This window comes from Canis aureus, chromosome 10 (genome assembly GCF_053574225.1).
Source record: "Canis aureus isolate CA01 chromosome 10, VMU_Caureus_v.1.0, whole genome shotgun sequence".
In the NCBI taxonomy this organism is placed as follows: domain Eukaryota; kingdom Metazoa; phylum Chordata; class Mammalia; order Carnivora; family Canidae; genus Canis; species Canis aureus.
In genome coordinates this window covers 56634314-56659254 of record NC_135620.1, presented here as the reverse complement: position 1 = coordinate 56659254, position 24941 = coordinate 56634314, and the positions used below count along the sequence as shown (strand labels likewise).

The 24941-nt window shown below is 36.9% G+C and overlaps 1 protein-coding gene across 6 annotated transcripts in view; it reads right to left on the bottom strand.

The window, feature by feature from the left end:
- TDRD7 (tudor domain containing 7) overlaps positions 1 to 24941 on the bottom strand; it is a 72732-nt gene that overhangs the window by 34340 nt on the left and 13451 nt on the right. For all 6 annotated transcript variants that reach the window (XM_077912617.1, XM_077912621.1, XM_077912620.1 and 3 more), the window contains 5 exons: positions 23670 to 23882; positions 21051 to 21192; positions 19840 to 20053; positions 10583 to 10656; positions 7867 to 8084 (listed from right to left, as the gene is read on the bottom strand). In XM_077912617.1, coding sequence (XP_077768743.1) covers positions 7867 to 8084; positions 10583 to 10656; positions 19840 to 20053; positions 21051 to 21192; positions 23670 to 23882 — 861 coding nt within the window. The remainder of the gene's footprint in view (positions 1 to 7866; positions 8085 to 10582; positions 10657 to 19839; positions 20054 to 21050; positions 21193 to 23669; positions 23883 to 24941) is intronic.

Here is a 24941-nt window from a genome sequence, read left to right as displayed (position 1 = left end):
TAAATAAACAAAATCTTTTAAAATATATATATAAAAGAAAATAAAAAGGAAAAAATTTTTGAAAAAAAAGTTTTGATTACTGGGGGAAAAGTCCATGACTAAAAAACCTCAAGGATCAATGAAAGTAGAGGCAACTGAGTCCATGTTTAGCATCTTCTGGCATTCCCAGCCATCATTGATGAACTCCTGCTGACACCTTGTGACCTTCTGGATGGTGGATTATATAATAGCCACAATCTATGTCCCTAATTTTAAGCCTCAGGGATATAAATGTCTGGACCATTTCTCATTCTGCTCTCAATGGTCTTGAGATTCACATTTTCAAATCTGGAATCTTAAAATGCCAATTAAATCTGGAATCTTAAAATGCCAATTCTCACTGTGCTTTTAAGACACTTAATAAGATATAAGAATGCAGTATCCAGGGAAGGTTTGAGAAACACAGTTTGGGAGCAAAGGAAGAAATAAGAATTCTATGTGAATTATTCACTTGTCATATAGAATCTCAATTAATGTAATCTTTGATTAAGACATGACAGTCCTCCACATGGAAAGCCAGCTGAGCTTTCTGGACCCACCTTCATTTTTTGCCTACAGACCTCTCTTCAACTTTCTGCAACACCTTCTCTGAAATGGATGGTAGAAACCTATTTCAGTGGAATTTCTTACTTATCTAAAATAACTCTCACAAGCCCCATACCCCAACTGTCCACATGGCTTCTTGCAACTCAAAAGAGGATATCCACTCAAAAAACTACCAGTCTGGGAAGTGGCATGACCTGGAACTCCACACCTTTACTTACTCCACCTCACCCTCACCCTCAACAGGTGAGACAGGTAGGTAACGTAAAAGATTAACTCCCTACACTATGGAGTTTAAACTACCTTCTTTGGCATTCATCAGAAGATTCTGGTATCTAACATGCCTTAGACTTTTTATACCCCATGAGTTCATTATACTTAATTTGATTTCTGGCTCATTTGGAATTGCAATGAGATACTTCTCTCACATCCCTCTGGGATTTTGCAAGTTTAAAGTAGACATATTGGGTTTGGTATATGTGAGGCCCAAGGATTTCAAACACCAATTTCTCTGGGAACCCCATTTGTTCACACAAATAAAAGTATTTATCCTATGCACCTAGAACCTTTCTTCTTTTTTTTTTTTTAGAACCTTTCTTCTTAATTATAAGAGGTTTTTACTTCCTCCTTTCTAATTTTACTTGTAAACTTAAATTCTTGAAGCCCAAATCCTTTGAGTCTATGGAAAGCTCATCTGCTAACTCTGCAGCATGAGCAACTGAGGTAAACTTACTGTCTCTCATGGAATTAGAATTTTCTGTAACAGAATTGGTATTGTCCAATTAAATCAAAAAAATTTCCAAAACAGTTGTATATGTCTCATCCAGCCACAGTTTTGTTTCCACTGGGTACTGGTTCTTTGTGTTGAAGCTTTAAGTTCTAAATTTCATTTTATATGGTCACCAGCCAATACAAACCTGAGACAGTACAGTAAAATTACATTTACCCAGAGGCCTGCTTCCCAGCTCTTCCAAGCATTAGCCAGGTTATGAACTCAGAAAGAAACCAATTTAAAATCTCAACTTCAGCAGTGAATAAAGACCCCTGAGTACCTTGCAACAGTGAAAGCATCTAAGAGTTACTGACCAGAAGCTAGTTTATAGCTTCTGATTAGTCAGTTTAGAGAAAGAAAGATTGGTTGATAACCCTCTTAAGAGCTCTGTCTTTTTGTGCTAAAGCTGAGAAGTGCTGGAAAAGTTAGACAGTTGAGAAAGAGATGAGAGAATGCTGCCCAATGGCACCACTGGGCCACAGTGAAGATAAAGTGATAGGTTGGGAGCTGGAGCCCATAAGGGCAGTGGACGAGGCATACTCTGCATGCAGGAAAATACAGAGATGAGCTAACCCACCCATTTCAATGTTCTACACCACCTACATCTGCCACCCTCTCTGCAGCAGTTTACCAATACTAATGATGCTGAGCCAAGATATTCAGAAAGTTACAACTTTAGTTGCTTCTGTTTAAGAAAGTACAAGTGTTTGTGGCATATTCCAGAGATTTAATCAAAGGTAAAGGTAAAAAAGTGCCTTGTAGAGGGTAACCCCTGGGTGTTTACAAACCATCTGCCCAGAAAAACTATCTCCACCATTTTGGATGAGTAGTTTTACAGATGGTCTACATTTTAAGGCTCATACTCTCACCTCTCACTCCTTTATCCTAGTAAGAACTTTTTAATGAGGCTGACTGCACCTATTTATATTAGGATAGACTTCAAGTCATTTTACTTCAGTGTGGCCTGACATCAGGCTCTTGCTCAGTTTCCTTCAGGAACACGATGGCATCTTCTCCTGCTTAAATGTGTGCAGAGGTTTTGGGAATGATCTTGGCTGGTAGCTGTGGCTTTCACTGCGCCTTCTAGGATAGGTGGGTACTCTCAATACTTTTGGCGGGTTGGGCTTGAAGATAATAGAAACTCACCTCATCTTAAAAAAAAGAAAAAAAGAAACTCACCTCATCTTGGAGTTTTGATTCCTTTGACTTCAGTCATCTACTGCTCTTTATCTTTTTTCAATATAAACTTTTGTTTTTTCTTTAGCTTTTCCTCTATCTTCACTGAGATAAGTTCCTTTGTAGAGCTTGCTGGGCATGTCTCTCGTTTACCAGTGGGTTATAACCTGCTTTAATTTAAGCTGGGCTGCTCCTCAAAAAATAGTGGCTTTTTCCCCTAAATGCCTGCTATGTGTCTGACATTGTACTGCAACCACTTTTTATAGTTTGTCCCACTTCACTCCAACAACTCTATGCAATGGATAGAGTCACATTTTAGAGCAGAGTAGGGCCCTGAGAAGCTGGTTTGTATGCTGAAAGTAATACAGCTAAGAAATGACAAGGTAAACCTAGAACTCCAAAGCCGCACTCTAGGGCCCTATGGGCAATTGCTCTGGCTCAAGTTCCAGCACAGCAACATTGTACACATCAACATCTCTATTCCGATCTCACCACAATGCTGTTCTTTTCTGCAATTCAGATGTTCACTGAAATTAAATTTAAAAACTGTTTCAATGTGTTCACATATTTTTTTATTGGTGAAAGATGAGAAACAAAGTTGGATTTTAATGAGATATTATGGCTATACTTTCAAGCCCTCAGTTTATCTTTTCACTGCTGCTTCTGCAGGCATTGCTGTATAGATTATATCCATTCTATGAAGTCTGAGAATGCATCACTGCTGTGTGATTTATGATCACTTCCTTAGAGAGCCAAATTGTTCATTTTCAGCCCAGAAATATCCAGGCATTAAAAAAAGGGCAGTTCCTTTTGCATGAGCTGTAGTAATTAATTACTACAATTAAGGAAAAATTCCTGAACATCCAAAAATATAAAAACATATATTTATAAATGGCAGAACTGCTGTCTCCTTCTATGATATTATAGAAATTGCTGTACTGATGCAATTCAGAACTTTAACAATTTTTTAGAGACTGCGATATTAGAGTACTCAACAACTGAAAGCACAGTGATTTCTAAAGGGTAGGGAAATGACATTTAACAAAAATACAGATTAATAGTAAAACCTTTGTGTAAAAGCATGTATAATTAGTACAATGGGGCAGTTTTTTCATCACTCACATTTTTTTGTTCTAGAATTTTATGATCTCATTCGTAAAATGTTATATTCAGAATTAAAGACTGGTGTGCCTCCAGGACAACTCAGAACGTTGCCCCAGCTATCCAGAAAATGGCCCAGTGCTCATTCTCTAAGTATCTGAGGTGGGGCAGAAATTCTCAGCTGAGTGCATGTGCTCCTGTCTGGCTCTAAGATGAGCCCCCCACCCTCCACCACCCAGCTCTCTCTGCAGCTTTATATAAGGCATTAAATAAAGACATATATTCTGACTCATGTGGGAATGGAGAGGCTTCGCTCTCTACCCATATTGCAGAGAGTGGGGAAGGTCAACAAAATCTCTGGTGTTCAACAGTCACTGTTGCAAGATCTAGAATTTTACTAGAAATCAAAGTCTGCCAGAGGCTCTGGATCCTGAGTTACCTCACGGTGGGGGCTACCCACTAAGTTCCCACCAAATGATGACTCTTTCATGAGGTGACCTGTAGCTTCTGCTTGCCTCTTGACTTTCTTCTTGAGCCACTCTCTCCTTTTGAAATTCTCTCAGTTTCCTGAGAAAGCCTGTTTTTCTGTCTTAGGCTCTGACACAAGCTGCCTCCCTTGCCTACTTACTTCAGCTCACCTGTCTGGTTTTCATGTAGCAGCCACCTCCTTGGGAAGTTTTTCTTGACTCATCATACTAAGTTGGGCCCTCCTATTTATACATTTCCTTAACACCTGGAACTTCTTCTATACAGTCTCAGGCTTATCATTATATGTTCAATGTTTATTTTCTCCTTTGGCCAGTAAGTGTCATAAGGGCAAGGACTACGTCTGTCTGATTTACTGCTATCCCTAGCACCCAAGGCACTGTCTGGCTCATAAATCCCAACCAAACACAACAGTTAAGGAAAACATTATTAATAATATCAGCATTCTAGAACAGCCAAGGGGTGTTACCATCCTCCTCCTAGGACTGAGTGGGAATTCTCAGACTCCAGTATCCTTGGTCTAGAGGCCTATCATCTTGGGCTCTTTGCCTTTCCAGGACAGCTTCTGCATGATTTCCACTTCCCTTACAAGTTGCCTAGGAACACTGTGCAATGGGTTAATCACTGTGAACACGACTATATTCTCTTCAGCTTTCAAAAAACTCAGTCCACATTTTGTTGTTGGAGGTTAAGAACAAAGGTTAAGAACAACAGAGTCAAAGCTTCCTTCCACCTGCATCAAAAGGTAATCCAACATCCTTGTGAAATGGCTTATTGCACACAGCTGATTAGAACCTCCATGAAAGTAAAATTTCAGAGCTGCTCTTTGGCCCCAGAAGCTCATGCTGCCCATTCTGATATTCAAGTGGAAATACCTGCAAGTGGCTATCAAGTATATATGGTAAGTCTGTCAAATACATATGGTATAGCCATTGTATATAGGTATAAATGGGGTGTTTTCCTTTCATAACTTTATTTTAAAATCTTTTTTATCTAGAATGTTTTATATGATTGGAGGAGAAAGCACTCTTTAAAAAAATAAGGAGATATTCTGCACTTGGGTTTCCTCTTCAGTTTCACAATAAGCAATATCTAGGAGATACACACTACAAAATCTTCCTTACCCAGAATTTTCTGTGCTGCATTTGACAATGCCCATCACAAGGATGTTGGATTCCTTACCCAGAATTTTCTGTGCTGTATTTGACACCAGCCCTGGGTATGCTATCAGTGTTTCTGATTTTCAGCAAGATGAAAAGCAAGAAGTCAGAAGAAAGGGAAAACAACTATGGTATACCTGTTTAAAACTGTCTAAAAATAACCATGGCATAATTGCTTAAAACTGCTAAAAATATTCAGAGATTATAAGAAAACACTTTTGATAATATTAATAGACATCAATAAGGCTGGCAGTTTGGGGGATCTTAGACACAATGCTTTAACATTAAGCACATTCTTATCCCTAGTAATTTATAATGATTGCATCTAAACAGTCCTACTCAAAGTTGAGAGACAGCATATAGATAAAGATGGTATATTCATCTCTTTCATATTCTACCTCACTGCCTGAACATGATCATGCAACAAAGATGAATCTGAGCAACCAAAAAATAAAGTCAGTTATTTCAGTACCTGATATTTAGTAAGAAACCCTTCATTTTAGGTAAAGTTTTAACATCAAAGAGATACTCTCTCATCCACAATCCTAGCAAGAGAAATTTTGGGGTTTTGCAGACATATAGTTAGCAAAGATGAAAATTTCCCCCCAAAAGCCATAAATCAAGCTACACAAACATTAGTAATTACCATGGAGTATAAAACAAAGTAACCAGAAACAATAATTAAGAAGATCTGTGGGGCAGCCCTGGTGGCTCAGCGGGTTTAGCGCCATCTTTAGTCCAGGGCATGATCCCGGGGACCTGGGATCGAGTCCCACATCGGGCTCCCTGCATGGAGCCTGCTTCTCCCTCTGCCTGTGTCTCTGCATCTCTCTCTCTCTGTGTCTCTATGAATAAATAAATAAAATATTAAAAAAAAAAGAAGATCTGTGGGGATCCCTGGGTGGCGCAGCGGTTTGGCGCCTGCCTTTGGCCCAGGGCGCGATCCTGGAGACCCGGGATCGAATCCCACATCAGGCTCCTGGTACATGGAGCCTGCTTCTCCCTCTGCCTATGTCTCTGCCTCTCTCTCTCTCCCTGTGTGACTATCATAAATAAATAAAAATTAAAAAAAAAAAAAGAAGATCTGTGGAGTTAATTTTTAAAAATTTACTACAAAGACAATTTTTTAAATCTAAGCTTTAGAGTGAGTTTTATGTGTATCTTGACCCCCAAAAAAGGTTCAAAGTTCATTGAAGATATGCTATAAGTTTATGACTGTCTATAGATTTAAAAAATAAAAGATTCATATGCATTCAGAGAAGGGGCTCTAGGCCCTACATCTCTAAATTGAGCAGCCTGGTGAAATATCAGAAGTCCTCTCAAGATGAAGGAACCCTGAGAGGCTCATCAGTGCTGCTAAACCTCCAGCCAATGAGAAAACTCTCCCTAGAAAGGATTAAAAATGGAATGAAATGAACGGTAACCAAAAAGAATTCCCATTGTAAGAGCAATCCCTATATTCCACATAAATCAGGGTTAACAGTCTTCTAGTCCGTAAACATCCTGACTTTATAGGTAGGGCAACGGCCTATATCCAGAGTTTGCTCTTTGGCTTTGTTTTCCAACTTTCCACTGTATAGTCTGACACATGACGTGGCCGTAAGGCGTTCTTGGCATCTACTTCAGTGATTGGTACATGCAGGTACACAGTAAATGGTGTGTGAACAAATAGTCTGGATAGATGAGTGAAGGATTCTTGCCTGCAAAGTGACTGGGACTCGAATGGCTGTCAGTGACCTGGAGGAAAAAGTGGTTACAAAAATATATGCTGAAAAAAAAAATGCTGTCTTCAGGCCAGGTGCTTAGAAAAAGACAGTGGCCTGTGCTTTACCCAACAATGTTGGGGAACAAAACAATATCAAACAAAAATCATATACATATTTAATTCTGCAAGCTTAGAAGCACCAAGTAGCTGCTAATTCTGCTGTTTAAAATAGTTTCATTGTTGAATATTTTCTATTTAAATGAAAACATGAAGAAACATCTAACAGTGACTTTAGTTTAAGAATCTAATTGTCTCTGTTCTTGGCTGAACTAAGATTTCTAATAAACTATTCTGACCCATCATTTTATTACAATAATAGACTCAAGTAGAAACAGGTATAGAAATTGATGTCTGTTGACTTGTCAATTTTTTTCCTTCAAAGAAGTTTGTAAAAATTTTAAATCAAACTCTATATTAACTTAAAAATTAAAATAAGGTACTCTATAAATAGTCAAAATAACAAGCATGTAAAATTTGAGGCCAATAAAGTTTTATTACCAGTAAGTTCAGCTTATTAAAATGGCAAGATATCAGTATCTATTGGAAGCAGTTCAATACAAAACGGTATTCATATTATCACCTATTAAATGCACTTAAACAAATTTAAAACAAAATACATAAAAACAGCAATCACAACACACACAGCCCCTCAATCTTGACATACTTCTCTAAATAGATGTTAATCCTAGAGATAAATATTAATGAAGCAATATTATATTAAGTGCTTTATGCTCCCTGGATAAAGGGTGATATGATTAATAACTCAAAATCTGAAAGTGGGGCAGGGAGAAGGCATCAGAAAGGAGGAATAAGAAGAAACGTACCGTGCAAATATGAGGCCAGTGTTCAAACTGTTGTAAAATTCCTTGATTAAGTTCTTCTTTATATAACTCTTTGTAAAAATGTGGAAGCTTAGATATCCAAATGCCATTGTTATGCTTGTTTAGTATTTCCTTTATGCGGTTTTGAACCTCATCCATTTTATAAGTGTAAGAGGCAGGAGGCGTGACATTTGGTTTTTCAACAGTCTGATTTAAATTATCTTTAAATTAAAAAAATGATAGAATTAACCAAAGGCTTAACATTTTAGATTATCCCCATTACCTAGTATTTGTGTCATTAGGCTTTGTTACAGTTGAGGCTTATAGGGGTCAAGGGACTTAGAAGTAAGCAGGATTAGGCCAAGCAGGACTATGACAACTTCATTCTAAATTTTAACCCTGAAATAACCAGTAGGCTCAACAGTCATGTGTGGGGAATATCAGAAAGGGAGACAGAACGTAAAGACTGCTAACTCTGAGAAACGAACTAGGGGTGGTAGAAGGGGAGGAGGGCGGGGGGTGGGAGTGAATGGGTGACGGGCACTGGGTGTTATTCTGTATGTTAGTAAATTGAACACCAATAAAAAATAAATTAAAAAAAATTAAAAAAAAAATAAAAAATAAAAAATAGGCTCAACAGTCACCCATAGAGGGATCCTGCTCCCTTTATGTTGCAAGGGTGCTTCCTAACTTAAACATCAGGGTGATCTTGCTTCATAAAGAATAATGAAATTTATTATTTAATCATTTTCTAAGTGCAACTAAGAAAGGTTGAATTTTGGACAATAGTGGTTTATATGCAATGCTTAAAGCTGTATTACTCAGAGCACTGGGATAATGCCTTAATAGTAAGATCAAAGAACATTTTAGAGAAGATAAAAAACTATCTAGGTTTTAAAATATAATTTTCTGATTTATTAGTGAGAAAAATAAGTTAGCAATACACAGATGTTGAAAATTGATCCACCTACAATAATCATCCTAGCCTCAGTTTATAAGGTAAATAAAAGTTCTGGTGCCCACAGAGAACTATTAATAAATTGTTTTTATTTCCTCATTCCAAATCATTTATCTTTTATAAGTGAATTTTTATAAAGTTTTGGCTAACTCTCTTTACTCACACTTATTTTTTATTTAATTTAGAATCCCTGAGCTAACATCCTAAGACAATAAAGAAATTTGAATGTCCACTATAGCTGACAGTTCTGGCATTTTAAGAACAATGGAATTCATTCTAAATGTCTTCTAAATTTCACTGGGACACAGATTAGAGAGTACTAAAGATTACCATGTACAAGCAAAATATGTTCATATTTTAATTAGACAGTATTTCTACTGGGATTCAGCAAATTTTATTCTGTTTTAAATTGGCAGATAGAGGAATACCCAGACTAGTTTGAGAATGCTGGCCTCTTAGGATACCAGGAAGCCAAAGGATGAACTATTCTTTGAGGATGGCTAGATGCTGACTTTGCTTTATCTGCCACAGGGCATGAGACTTGGTTTGGCTCAGCAAACAAATGAGTCCACAATGTCCATATAAAGGCATTACTAATTTATTTAGGTTCTTCCCAGATAATGATACAAAAGTATCAGGAATAAGGAAAAGGTGAGCTTCTGAGAACTGTAAGACCTCCCTTAAAGAGAGAATGTCAGAACTGATACACAGTTGGAGTCTTTGCAAATGCATCTGTTCTGTGAGGCCACTGGGAGTTCCCTAAGTTTGTGTACCTTCTGTTAAACAAATCAAGAAAGTAATCTGTTTTGTAACAGGTAGGAGAGGCTGTGTATAGTGTGTATGTATCAGCTGCCAGGTGAACTGCAATCCTCCTGAAACAAGTCCTCATGGTTCTATAGAAAAAGGCTTATTCTAATTTAAAAGGATTTACAACCTCGAAAGGGTATACATCTTTACTGAGTAGCCATGTTTCAGAAAATGCATGTGTAATTATTAACAAAAAAATCATATTATTCAATTAATTTCCATAAGAAATACCAGAGATGTGTTATTATGGAAAAAAATTATTTGACTTAGTAAGAATCACACTTAAATCAGCAAACCATTTAAAATTACACTTAAATTTCATGTAATATAAGTACTGGTTTTGAAACACTATCCCTCAGGTGGGTCTATGAGCAGGGAATTTATACTCTGGTTGGAGAAGACAAGGTAACTAGTGTGTGCATTTTTAATCTTCAGATTCTTTGACTTTATTCAAAGCATTTATTTAGTATTTCTTACTGTTTACTTAACATCCCTATTGGATTTTATAACCCAAGGAATCATTTATATTTGTACTTAGTTGCTTAGTGATCATTGCACACAGTGTAGGGTCCCAGACTTTTAAATGGTGGAGTACCTGAAACCATTTTATGAGGTGAAGCCCCAAGTTTATGTACTTTAAATTTTACTCTCTAATGAATGAGAGGGTTACAAGGGACACAAGTACCTCTGCAGGTGATACATGGCAGTGAAACAGAATTGGTCTGATGTGAGGAAGGCCTTATCTCAGAATAACGATATCCCTGAAGGTATTATTTTCTCTTTAGATTACATCATGTTATAATTTAAAGAAATGAGGAAAGAGTGGAAAAGAGATATATTTTAAGTAGGATAAGGTGAGAGCAAATGTGAAAAACCACCACCAGATATTTTTCTTGGGGCTCTGAAGCTCCAGAAGCCAAAAGGTATCATGAAGATAATGTTTAGAAAACATACCATTCATTTCCTTAGCACAGGTTCTTGAGAGATGCATCTGAAAAGGTGGTGGAAGGGAAGCCTTTGGGCTAAACCTAAGGTATTAAAAAAAAAAAAGTAAGTTAAAATTCTAATAGCAGAGTTTATGCCAAATTTTAGACACCACTTTTTATTTAAAGTCTCTGCAGTACTGAACAGCAAAACGAGTCAGAATAAAATGAGCAAAAATGAAAATGGTACTTGGTATCAGCTTTCATATTTCATATTCACCAAGAAAAAAATGTGTTAAAAAACTCAAACTACAAATTTAAAAAGAACTTGGAAGTTAGATCTCCAATTAATTACCTTTAAGGAACTAGCCGTATAAAGAGGGAAAAAAATCATGCAAAGAATAAGCAATTGAACATAAAGTATATTTTGAAATATAACTAAAAAATGAAGGACTTCCATCACCAGATATTGAAAGGAGTTATAAAGTTACAACATTTATGATCTTTGAACAGATAAGTAAAATGATACAGAGCTTAGAAACACTCAATGTACATTGTATCTTAGCATATAAGAAAAGTGGCATTCCAAACCACAGAGGGGATTGCTCAAATAACAAGTTAGAAAAGAAGAAACACAGATTCCTCATACCTCATACCCTTACCCAAATAATTTTTGTATAAATTATATTGGATACATGTAGGAAGATTTTTCCAAATAGGAGGACAAAGACCAAACACACACACACCCCATTTGTGTTCATGTCGGTGTCTCTCACTAAACTCGGAGTGTCTTAATGACCTGTCCCCAGTACCTAGTGCAGTACTTGGTACAGGGAAGGGATAGTGAATATTGTAAAACTGAGTAATATGATTGAATAAATCAATCCCTGCACCTTGCCTAGCAGTGGGTATGGGACTAGAGTGGGTGACAATGACACAGTATACATATTTTCCAATTTTTGGATAGTATGGAAGACTCTAAAAATTAGATAAATTCTTTGAAATGAAGCATATCTCAAAATATTTTAATTCTACAATAAATTATTAAATGATAGGCTACCAATACAACTTATTTAATATACGATGTTATGCAACTCTAAGAGCATCGTATTTATGTGTTGATGCATCTGGGTAATAATAGAAGGTGCCAAAACACATCCAACTCCTACTTATGGAGAACTGTTAGGGAGACAGCACTCTTTTCCCTTGTGCCAGAGCCATAAAAATGTGAATTGGAACGCTCCCCTGCTTTGAGGGCTCTAGCAGCAGACCGAGGGTTATGAACAAAGCGAGAGCACAGAGAGATTATGGCAAGGACAGCTATGGTTCAAGCATGGGTAGGTATGATGGATGGGAAAGAAAACAGTTGACAGAGCAGAAGAAAGTTTTCAAGGGAAACTGCAGGGCCACATGAAAAACAAACGTAAGATGAAAAAGGTCCAATCAATTTTATAACAGTAAGTATAAAAGATGTGTTTCTTTTTATTTTTATTTTATTATTTTATTTGTTTTGATGTGTTTCTTAAAAAAAAAAAGATTTTATGTATTTGAGAGAGACAGAGGTAGCGAGAGAGAGTACAAGCTGGGGGAGAGGCAGAAGGAGAAGGAGAAGCAAGCTCCCCACTGAGCAGGGAGCCTGACACAGGGCTCAATTCCAGGACCTGGAGATGATGATGACCTGATCCCAAGGCAGACACTTAACCAACTGAGCCACCCAGGGACCCCTATTATTTTGTTTCTTAAAAGACAAATACTTGGATGCCTTGGTTGGGCATTTGACTCTTGATTTTGGCTCAGTTCATGATCTCAGGGTCATGAGATTGAGCCCTGCATCTGGCTCTGTGCTGGGCATGGAGCCTGCTGTAGATTCTCTCTCTTCCTCTGCCCTGCCTCCTCCCCTCCAAAATGGCTTGGACTATCTCTCAAAAACAACCAACCAACCTTAGACTGGTCCAAAAAAAAATCCCCCATCAAATCTAAACATACACTATTTATTAGAGATATATTCTTATCCCACAAACACTTATTTAAGAACCTGCTGTGTGCTGGTCATGAGCAGACAGTAATGATCTATGATTAAGCAAGAGAAACACACCCCTATCTCATGGACTATATGTGTGGTTGAGAAAACTAACTGTGGTAAGCAGCTATGACATGACCCTCAGTGATTCTTGCCTCTTGGTATCCACAGCCTTGTGTAATCTGCTCCCTTGAGTCACTTGTTTCTAACCAACAGAATATTTCAAGGTTGAGGGGATTACAAATGATTAGGTTACAAAAGACTCTAATTTCCCCCCTGCTAGCATAATCTCTCCCTTGCGGGCTTCAATGAAGCAAATGGACATACTGGGAAGGCCTATATGGAAAGAAATTGAAGATGGTCTTTGGCCAACAGCCAGGAACTCTGGCACCGAGAAAAAACTAAACGGAAATGATTATGCCAACAGCTATGTGCATTAGCCCAGAGGCAGATTCTTGCTCAGTTCACTCTAGCCATGGCCAGTACCTTCCTTCACTGCAGCCTCCGAAGAGATTGAAGCAGAGGACCTAGCTAAGTAGTATCAGATACCTGATCCACAGAAACTAGGAGATAATAAATATACATTATAAATTGATAGATTTGTATGATCTCTTACAAGAAAATAAATAATAATGCACTGACAAAAATCTATTTATAAAAACAAAACCTATAAAGTGCTATGATACTGGCAATAGGTATAAGGAAAGCACATGATAGAAGTAAGAAACCAAATCAGGAGTAGAGAGAGGAGGAAGTAGAGAGTAAAGGTTATTAACACATTATAAACCTATAAGGACCTGAATAGTTTGGCACAGCAAAAGAATAGACAGGTAATTAAGGATTCTGAATGGAAAGCCCAAAACCCAAGTCATATAACAATTTCTTATTGGTAAAGACAGCATCTCAAACCAGTGTGGAAAGAAAAGATTATGTAATGACTGGTAGTAGGACATCTGGCTAATAATATTGCTAACTCTCACACTATACAACTACAGAAATTCTAGATAAGAGATTTAATGAAACCATAACATTATAAAGAAAACAGAAGATTTATTACATAATATTGGGGTAGAAATGCTTTTCTAAGCATAATACCTAAAGACAGCAGACACAAGGGGACAGATTAATAGATGTAACTATATAACATTTTAAAGTTTTTGTATAATGAAAATAACAAAATTAAATAAACTTAGAAGACACTGCCAACGTATTGTAAAGGGTCAACATCCTTAATTTATAAATTATTTTTACAAATGAGGAAAGAAAACAAACAGAAAAGTCATGCAAAGGACAAAGACATGTAACTCATAAAAGATCTACAAATGGCTGAGTAACCATGTAACAAAATTCTAACTTCCTTAAGAATCAATATCAAAGAAATAGACATTTAAACACAGGTACATTCTTTCACCTTTTAGAGTATCAACTAAAAAAGTGATGCCTAGTGTTGGCAGGAGTACAAATAAATAACCATACCCATATGCTTCTAAAATATAATTGGTATAATCTGTGCAGAGCACAAATTAGTTATAGCCTTAGTATATATACCGTCTTACCCTAGTCCTACCAATTTATTCTAAGGAACTAGTTGTGAATATATGCAAGGACTGTTCTACAAATATGTTCATGGTAGAACTGCTTATAGTAATGGAAATTGTTTATATTCAACAATAGGTGGTTGGATGATGGATTCCCATGAAAAGTGATAATGTAGGGGCACCTGGCTGGCTCAGTCAGAAAAGCATGTGACTCTTGATCTCAGGGTCATGAGTTCAAGCCTCACATTGGGTGGAGAGATTACTTAAGATAAATAATCAAACAAACTAAAAAATGATAATGTAGAAGTACTCTTAATCATGTGGGTTAACAATATACTACCTTTTAAAACAGGTTATAAAACAGTAATACATAGCATGATCCCATTTGTATTTTAAAAACATATACATGTAAACAAAATAGATATATTTTTAAAGATTTATTATTTACTTTAGAGAGAGAGTGGGGGGGGGGAGTAGGAGAGGGGGAGAGAGAATCCTCAAGCAGACTCCCCACTGAGTACAGAGCCCTATGCAGGGCTCTATCCCTGGACCCTGAGATCATGACATGAGACATATTTTTTAAGATTTATTATTTACTTTAGAGAGAGAGAGTGGGGGGAGTAGGAGAGGGGGAAAGAGAATCCTCAAGCAGACTCCCCACTGAGTGCAGAGCCCCATGCAGGGCTCTATCCCTGGACCCTGAGATCATGACATGACAAGAGTCAGATGCTTACCAATTGAGCCACCCAGGCACTCCAAAAAGATAGATATTTTTAAATGTTTATATTTATGTTTGGATTGGAAGCAATTTTTAAAATTTCTTTTACTTCCTTATACTTTGCAAATTTTCTGTAACATACACATAGCACTTTTGCAATCAGAACAAAGCAATAAATGTATTTTAGAAAATGCTTCCTACAAATATTTAGTATGTACTAAACATACAACAAAATAAACACAAGTTTTAACATACTAAGACTTAGAAACCAATAATAAATTTATATTCATTTAGCTTAATACTTGAAAGATGCCTTTTTGATCATGCTACCTGTTGGCTAACACCAGACAGCCATTTATTCCTATCCAAAGTCCATGATCTTACTCACTATAATATACACTCAGCAATTTCTTCTCTCTTTCTCTAATGGAAACCTCAACTTTCAATACCATATTTATCTACGTTTTGTGGATAAATATCTTAAATATCACATTTAGTAATCTTACCACCTTAATAAAAATACAATGGTCATGAATTACATTATTTCAGACATAAACATTTATTTCCCTCACATAAGCCAGAGAAATCACAAATCAATCATATATCCTCACTCCTGACCCCCTCTTTCTATTTCACTGGAGACACATGGTAAACTTAGCTTGATATCTACAATATCAGAAAATATCAGTTATGTTATTTTTCTAGAACATTCTACCTGTTAACTGGCCCACATGAGTTCTTAACTAGAGATCCTAAGAAAGGGCTTCTGGGGCCCACAAATCTCCTGAATTAATATTCAAAGATGTATGTATATGTGTACACATGTATTTTTCTGGGAAGATCATTTACACCTTTTATCAGCTTCTCAAAAGATTTGGTGACCCCCCAAATTTTAAGTTAATTACTGCTCACATATTTCACAGGTAGATAAAACATCTTTTGCTATTTTACTATTTTTGGTAAGAGTAATTAAAAAAATTATAATTAGAAAGGTTGCCCATAACATCTGCCACTGGGTGGTAGTTAGATTTCTCTTAAAAGGAATCTTTCCATTTGTATCATGCTCTTAAAAAAAAGATCTGGTGAAGATGTTCTACACATCTTTAATAGTTTATAATTAAAATAGTCTGTTACATAATCCATGTAAAGAAAGCCAGCTGAGGACAGCTAGATATATAGTTCTTTATCATACTAGATATTGTACTATATGGAATTCAAAATTTTTATAGTGAAAGACAAAAGATAAAAGGATACATTGTGTTAATTCTCAAGACTAAAACCATATAAGTAAAGCTTTTGCTTTCCTTTTAAAATTTTTTACACTTGATTCTTGAGCAACATTTGTTTGAGCTATGCAGGTTCACTAATACACAGATGTTGTTAAGTACAGTACAGTACTGTAAATGTGTTTTTCCTTATGATTTTCCTTTTTTTTTAATTTATTCATGATAGACATAGAGAGGGAGAGAGGCAGAGACACAGGCAGAGGGAGAAGCAGGCTCCATGCCAGGAGCCCGACGTAGGACTCAATCCCAGGACTCCAGGATCACGCCCTGGGCCAAAGGCAGGCGCCAAACCGCTGAGCCACCCAGCGATCCCCTCCTTATGATTTTCTAAATGACATTTTCTCTCTTTTAGCTTACTTTATTGTAAGACTACAATATATAATACATATATAAAATATGTGTCAATCTACTATTTATGTTATCAGTAAAGCTTCTAGTCAATAGTGGGCTATTGGTTAAATTGGGGTGGGGGAGTCAAAAGTTATACATGAATTTCTGACTGAGGGGTTAACACCTCTAACTCCATGTTATTCAGAGGTCAACTGATTTTGGAATACATTTAAGTTCATGGGGAGTTGCAAAAAATATACACAGAGGTCCCATATACCCTTCACTTAGTTCCCCCTAATGGTAACATCTTGCATGGTATAATAACAAAAATGAGCAGTTGACATTGGTACAATCCAGAGCTTATTCAACCCCCCCAGTTTTAGAGGTATGTACATGTGCATGTGTTTGTGCACATGGTTCTGTGCAATTTTACCACACATATAGATCCTTATAACCACCACTGTAATCAATAACCTACTGATTATCATCACCAGAATATAATCATAATCACCACAATTGTCCTATCACTATAAGGCCCCTTCTTGCTACATCTTTGTAGCCACACCCTTCCCACTTCTCCAACCCCTAACTATTGGCAACTACCTATCTGTTCTCCATCTCTACAATTTTGTCATTTCAAAAATGTTATATAAATAGAATCACACAGTGGGGCACCTGGGTGGCTCAGTTGGTTGACTGTCCAGCTCTTGGTTTCAGCTCAGGTCATGATCTCATGGATTGTGGAATCGAGCCCTGAGTCAGGCTCCCCACTCAGCAGGGAGTCTGCTTGAGGATTCTCTTTTCCTCTCCCTCTGTCCTTCCCCTACCACTCATGCACACATGCTGTCTCTAAAATAAATAAATAAATAAATCTTTTAAAAAATGATATTCCCCTATAGATGATGTGTCATTTCTCTCTGGCTGTTTTCAAGATTTTTTTTTGCCTTTAATTTTCAGAAGGTTAATTATGATGTGTCTTCATGTGACTTTCTGAACTCTTGAATCTGTAGGTTTATGTCCTTAGACAAATTTGAGAAGTTTTCAGCCAAATACTAGCCAGGTGAATTAATTATAAGAAAAGTTTTTAGAATAAATTGTAAGTTATGCTGAAATAGCATACTTCAAATACTCACTCTTTTAGCCCCACTCTTTCTCTTCTCCTGAGTCTCTCCTGAGACTGATGATACAAATGTTAGACCTTTTCTCATTTTTCCCACAGGTCCCTAAGGCTCTGCTGGGTGCTTTATTTCCATAGGCCCCTCAGGCTTTGCTAGGTGTTTTTTAAATTTGTTTTATTTTGTTTCTGTAGGAAGTCTATTTACTCTGTTGTTCATACTGGGTCATTTCTATTACTCTATCTTCAAGTTCATGGATTCTCTCCTCTGTCATATTTACTCTGTTATTGAGTTTACCCAGGGAATTTTGCATTCTGGCATTCCATTTTTTTATAACTATAGTTTCCATGTGGTTCTTTTTTATATGTTCTATTTCTTTGGTGAATTTTATGTTTTTTCCTTTTTTTCAAATTATTTGCAATTGTTCAGTGAAGCATTTCTAGGAGAGCTGCTTTAAAATTCTTGTCACACAATTTCAACGTCTGATTCATCTTGGTGTTGGCATCTGTCAACTGTCTTTTCTCATTCAAGGTGTCATTACTGTGGTTCTTAGTATAACAAGTGATTTTTTTTTTTTGTATCCTGGACATTTGGACATATGTTAGGAGACTCTGAATTCTATTTGAAAGTCTTATTTTAGCAGGTAATTACCCTGCTTAGGTTTAGCACATAGCTCCTGGCCCACTTCTGTAGTCCTTAGTTCCAATTATCTCATTTTTTAGTACCCTCATGATGCTATTCTGGTCTGGCATATTATTTGTTGCTGTTGGGGCTTCTTCTTGAACTCTATAGGTGCTTCCCATAGGAGCAGAATGCACTTCCCTGGGCCTAATGCTGCTAGGCGGAAGGGTGAGAACACATAGGCTGTAGGTCAGAAAGAACCATCCTGGACCTGGTCTTTGGTCTGCTTGATGCTGGCACAGCCTCCATGCAATCACTGCTGGTGCTACCTGGAAGAATGGAAGGCACTTACCCTAGGTTGCCCATTGCCACTAAGAAACAGGAGACACCAGATCATGGGATAGAGAATGCTCCCCTGGGCCCACAATCCATAAAGTCTAAGTTTTGCTGTCATTTTATAGACTAAAATCAAAATGGATCTTGAAATTCAGGCAAACAACTAGAGGAGACAATGGTACCTCAGTCACATACTGGACCCAACTAGTGTTTTAGGTCAAAGTCCAAGTTTTAACCATGTATTTCCTACACTTTATAGAAATTATAGTAACTAGCCATAAATAACATTAAATATATACCATTATGAAACTTTTATCTAACTTTTTAAAAAATAATTATTTCTAAATATTCTAGTATGAAGGCAGTGCTGGGATTTTTGAACACTGATTTAAACGGATATGATACAACCCAATTTGTTTTACAAAAACACAATAAGAATGAAACAATGTGATACCGGTCATCTATATCAGGGGTTGGTAAATTTTTTCTATAAAGGGTCCACTAGTACACATTTTAGATTTTGCAGCATACTATTTCTGTACAACTACTCAACTCTGTGGTCGTGCAAAAGCAACCACAGACAATATATAAACAAAGAGATGTGGCTTTGTTTAAATAAAGCTTTATGAAAAAAACAGGCAAAAGGCCAAGTTTGGCCCATGGGTCATAGTTTGCTGACCTGAATTACCTTATAAAACCATAAGATTTAGAGCCATAAGGGAACTTTGAGGTCGCCTAGTTTAACATTTTCATTAAATAAATGAGGAAATCACAGCCTAAAAGATGAAATAATTTCGTTTTTTCACCTGAATAGTAAATGGCAGCACCCAAACTAGGACTTTAAGCTTGTTCTTATTCTGTCCAATATTCTGATTCATAGACGTATGATGCTACTGTATAATTATGGATATGATTGTTAGAGCACAGTGAAATATGCAAATCAATAAGATTTTACCCAAAATTTACAAAATTAATTATAAGAAATGTTTTTAGAATAAATAGTTTTAGAATAAATAGTTATGCTGAAAAAACATCTTAGAATAACTTGTGAGAGCTTTTTTTTTTCATATGAGAGCTTTTAACATGAATTTTATAGAGAGATTACCAAAAATGCAGAGAAAATATAAAATGAAGATATTCAGACAATGACATTCAGGTAGCAGGAAAAGAGGTTTCTACTAGTAATGACGTACTTCCCTACTACACATGAACTTACATTAGATAAAACACAAAGTATTTCCGTCTTACCCTGAACATACATTTCTAACATTTATTTTCCTACATTCACCAAACTTCTCCCTTTAGCCAGATAAAGCCCAAATACCTGTTGTTGGTAGACATGGTCACATGCCTCTGCACTGGAACGTCTTTGAATACTTCACTTCTGAGAGTTGTGTGTAATGTGTAAGGTGGCATTTCAGCATCAGACTTAACTCCAAGAGAGTTTCCTTTGTCTCTTAACAGTGTTGGATTAGGTTTTTTGCTGACAGAAAAATCTGAAGAAAATCCTGGTTGTCTGAGGGTTGCTTTAGGTTTTCCTATGAATTTAGGCATATATAATAAAATCAATTAGCTTCCCAAAAGCCTAGTTTCACTACATCACTCCCCTGTCCAGATGTTTTCTGTGGGTCTCTATTCTCAGAACAGTTTGTAAGAACACAAGGAAGTTGCCACTACAGGGTTTGTCAGTAGGGGAAGAATAGATTGGTATTTAGCAGATGAGATTCTTCAAAACATGGCTTTGTCTGCTAAACAAGCCAGTTACTGTCCCTCTACTCACCAATCAACTCTTCAGTGGCAACCACCTCATGTTGCTACAGATGCAGCATACTCAACCATATCTCAGTCTTCCCATCTCTTCTACATCAAATTCTTCCCATCATTTGAGGTCTGGGTTCAAGCCCCCCTTTGCCATGGAGCCTTCTATTGCCATGATTGCTCTCACCATGATTGCTCCCCTGTTAAAAATGCTAACTGTGACATTTATGCATTTACTCCAATAAAATATTGGATAAATTATAAATAATAAATTCTTGAGAATTTAGTTTTAGACTGATTATAAGCTCTCTGAGATATGGTTCAGTAAACACTGGCTGAGCTACCTACATCTTTGTGTATTATATAATTTATACTTTTTTTCTGAAAATAGAGGATTTAGTATAAAAGTATAAAGACATGACTTTAGTATAAAGACATGATTTGCTAAATAAGACATTAAATCCTAGGTTATTGGTTCATCCAACATTCTGAATTAAGCTTTTCCTCAAATAACTTAAAAGAATAAAGCAATACTTTGCCATAATAAGCTTAGTATAATTTACTCTGAGTTATTTCATGCTGTATAATAACTTAGCAAGTCACATTCATCATCTTCACTTAATTTCAAATGGAAATACTAGCTTTAGGATTCCCCCTTGACATATGAATGTTAATAAATATAGGTGTTTGTCATGAATAAAGCAATATTTCCAAAATTCCATATGACAGTGTATTCATAGACATGTTTAAAATTTTTAGCATATGAAAAGAACTTACCTTCTAGAAAAAATGGCATGGTTTTCTTTACTCTCATCTGACAATTAACTTGCCGCCCAGTTTTCCTTTTAGAACTCCTCTGACGAGCCACAAGCTGAGCAATTCTTGCAGTTTCTGTGCAGGCCATGGCATAGCAGGTAATCTATTCATGAGAGGCAAGGTGAGAAGAGAAACATTTCTCAGATTCACTGGCGCCTAGAGGCTGATTTTTAAAAGTGGATCTTAGTGAGTTTACACATCCCAAATCAAACTATATGTGAATATTTACGTCTCTCTCCTTGATACTGTTAGAGCAAAATTACATATTCTACAAAAGAAATCAAGAATAGTCTAGCACACTGAACAATCTATCCTCAAATTGAAAATTTTATTTATACCTTAAACAGGTATTCATTAGACATCTACAATGTGTTAGGTACTATGAGATTAAAAAATGAACCCAAAGAAACCTGTGTCACACATTATCTCATATAATCCTTGAGACATATTTTTTAAAGATTTTATTTATTAGAGACACAGAGAGAGAGAGAGAGAGAGAGAGAGAGGCAGAAACACAGGCAAAGGGACAAGCAGGCTCCATGCAGGGAGTCTGACATGGGACTCAATACCGGGTCTCTAGGATCATGCCCTGGGCTGAAGGCAGCGCTAAACCACTAAGCCACCAGGGCTGCCCTCCTTGAGACATATTTTATTCCCATTTTATACATAGGTGACAGAGGCCCAGGAAAGTTAAGCTAACTTCCTCAGTCACACAGCTAGGCCATCTCTCTGAATGCAAAGTAGATACTCTTAATTGCTATTTCATTACCTTTCAAAGACCATCCGATCCTAATCTTGCCACTGAAGTGGATTAATTGGGTCACTTGGGACAAATCAGTTTACCGCCTACATCTTAGTATTCTCAGCTGTAAAACGGGAGTGGGCTTAGATCTGGGGTTTTCAAACTGTTCAATGACAGCTCCAGAACCTCACAGTGGCAGAGGAGTGAGGGTAAAGCAGGGCAAGCAGAAGCCCTGGACCCTGTGGCACCTGCTCATAACAGCAGCTCAGCTTTTTATCTTTTGAAAAAACTGGTGTGATATACAGGAGATTTTTTTTTTCAAGTATGTAGGTCTCTAAAACCGCATCTAGTGTTAAGGTCTCTGATTCTAAGTTGAAATCAAGAACAGGAAAACGATAGGCTTCATATAAGCCAAGGAATACACCTATTCTTTGGCCCAGTATTTCCATTCCTGAAAGTATATCACAAGAATATGATTGAAAAGAAAAAAATGTACATACCCAAATATGTGCAATAGAGGTTATTTTAATAATCAAAACCTGGAAATATTAAAAATGTCCATAACGGGAGGACAAGGTTGAGTAAATTATGGCGTAGTAATCATATGACGCATTATTAATTTATTAATTAACTCATGCAGACATTTGATCATTCACACATTCAAGCACATATTTATTTATGAAGCACCATTAGGGGTGAAACAACAATCATTCAACCTCAAGAAACTTACAAAGGAAAAGACACAAAGAGACTAAACAAAACACTCTGTGAGTGCTATCTTGATCTATTACAAAGTGTCAAGTAGACAGAGGGGCCACTTAAAGCTGCCTGGGAGAATCAGGGATGTTGAAACAAGTTTTATTATTACTATAATAATTAATTTATACATGGTCTTTATAAAAATGATTACAGATTAGGTGAACTTTCCCTTTGTTCACTCTCCCAACCCTGGTCCCCTTTTCCCTCCTCCGCCCACTGTCTTCCTATGCCACCAAACAGAGCAACTATCATAAGTTTCGGGGAGAAATACCCCAGATCCATTATATATATTTACACATGCAAAAATGTACCCAGAAGATGTGCTGTTTGGAGAGGTGGTGCTTTTTGTCTTTTGGACAATGATTTGTCTGTATCTTTCACATTGTACATTGGCAGATAGCAAGAGGTGAAATTGCTGGGTCACAGGTTACGTGCAACAAAACATTTCATTGCCACACCAAATTGCTATGTTATATATGAAATATTCTTCCAGAGAAACTAAAAAATTTAAATACTATGATCATATTGGTGTGAAGGCCAGGTCAGCCTAGAGAAAGAAAGGATTAAAGACAAGGAGAATGGTAGGGATATCCCTGTAATAATCAAAGTGCTGAATGATCCTTTAGAGATTGAATTAGGGTCCAGATAATAGGAACAGATAGGAATGAGGTCAAACAATCGGAATTTAAAAGTATCTATTAGCTTTGCTACCCAGGAGATCATTAAGACCTAGGCAAAAAGTTGTAGAAGGTTTATAACGCATGGGGTGTGACACCTGGCAGTGAGGTCTCCAGTACACTTATTTTGCTTGAATGTTGAAGACTGGGTAAACTTTAACTTTAAAATGTTTTATTTAATGTGATTAGAGTCTTATTTTTACAGTGAAAAGAATTTGAGGGATAAAATAAAAGACATCAGAATCTAGGCTTTGCTTTAGATGCTGTTCTAACACTACCAATCTCAAACCACTTAGCTAGTACTTTTCACTTTGACTCCTACCCTAGTTAGGAGATTAGAAGTGCCAGGTAGGCAATTAAGAATTTGTTTGACTCTCATGACATGCACAATTACCTTCTTACCTCTCCAGATCTACTAGTCTCTATCCTCACAACTGCTGGCACACTTCTCAGATAGGCTTCTAGTGTAGGGTAACCTAACTGCTTAAAGGGGATCCAGTCTCCAGTCAAGGATCTGTACTCTCCTTGGAGTCGGGGTAATGCTATTCCGTTCTTATGAGACTGTAGAACAGCTCGTAGCATTTTTGAAACCAGATCTGCTTCCAGCATCTTCACCTATAAGAACACAATAGAAGGTTACTATGATTCATTAGTCTGCAGATTCAAATAGATTTTCAGAGTGTACACGTGTTAGAATATCCCATCAACTGTTACTGAATACTTTCTGTGCTATTACCATATAGAGAAATAACTGATATGGTGGAGAAAGGCACAGAATACTATGAGAATATAGGGAAGTCAGACAGGCTAAAAGACTAGTCTAGAGAGGGAAAACACCAGGGACTTTTTCCCAGATAAGAGAAGGCCTGAACGAAATCCTGAAGGACATGAAGGAATCATTCAGGCAAAAAGGAAAAGGGTATGTGGGGTGAGGATGGGGAGCAGTATCAGCCTCAAGTAAAGAAAGGGAAGAGAAGGTTCAAAAGGAACAGAGGTCAAAGAGAAGTAACATGGTTAATTCTGAGGGATTCCAGGCAGTTAAGAGGCTGGACATGACTGAACAAAGACTCTATGATTATAAGCTGAGGACTGAAAGGTGGGGATAGGAGACGTGGAAAGAGGCAGACTCAGATGAGACTCCTACATTATGTTAACGTGCATTTTTGCCATACGTAATGTGGAGCCTTAGAGGGATTTGAAATAGGGGAATAAAGTGATCAGCTCTGCATTTTTGAAAGATAACTATTTGGTAGTGGGGAAGATAAATGCAAAGGAGAAAAACTAATGAGTTGTGAGGATACTTGGAAATGGAGGACTTGAAAACAGGGTTTTATTAATAAACAAAAAATCAATTTGAGAGGTAATTAAGATGTAGAATCAACTGAAATTGATTGGTTTGGATAATGAGGGAAGTTTCCAAGTTTCTAGCTTAGAACCATGGTGGGTAGTAATGATCCACATGGAGATGAAGCAGAACAAGTTTGCAAGAGAGGAAGAGAATGAATTCATTTGAGATGTACGGAGGCTGGAATGCTTGTAGGTCAGCCACACAGATATACTCGTTAGGAATTCAGGTTAGAGGTCTAAAGTGGAGTTAGAGTTGTTGGTCTTCAACATATATGTGGTATTTGGTATCCAGGGAGTCAAAAATAAGGCTAAGGATGGACCTCTGTG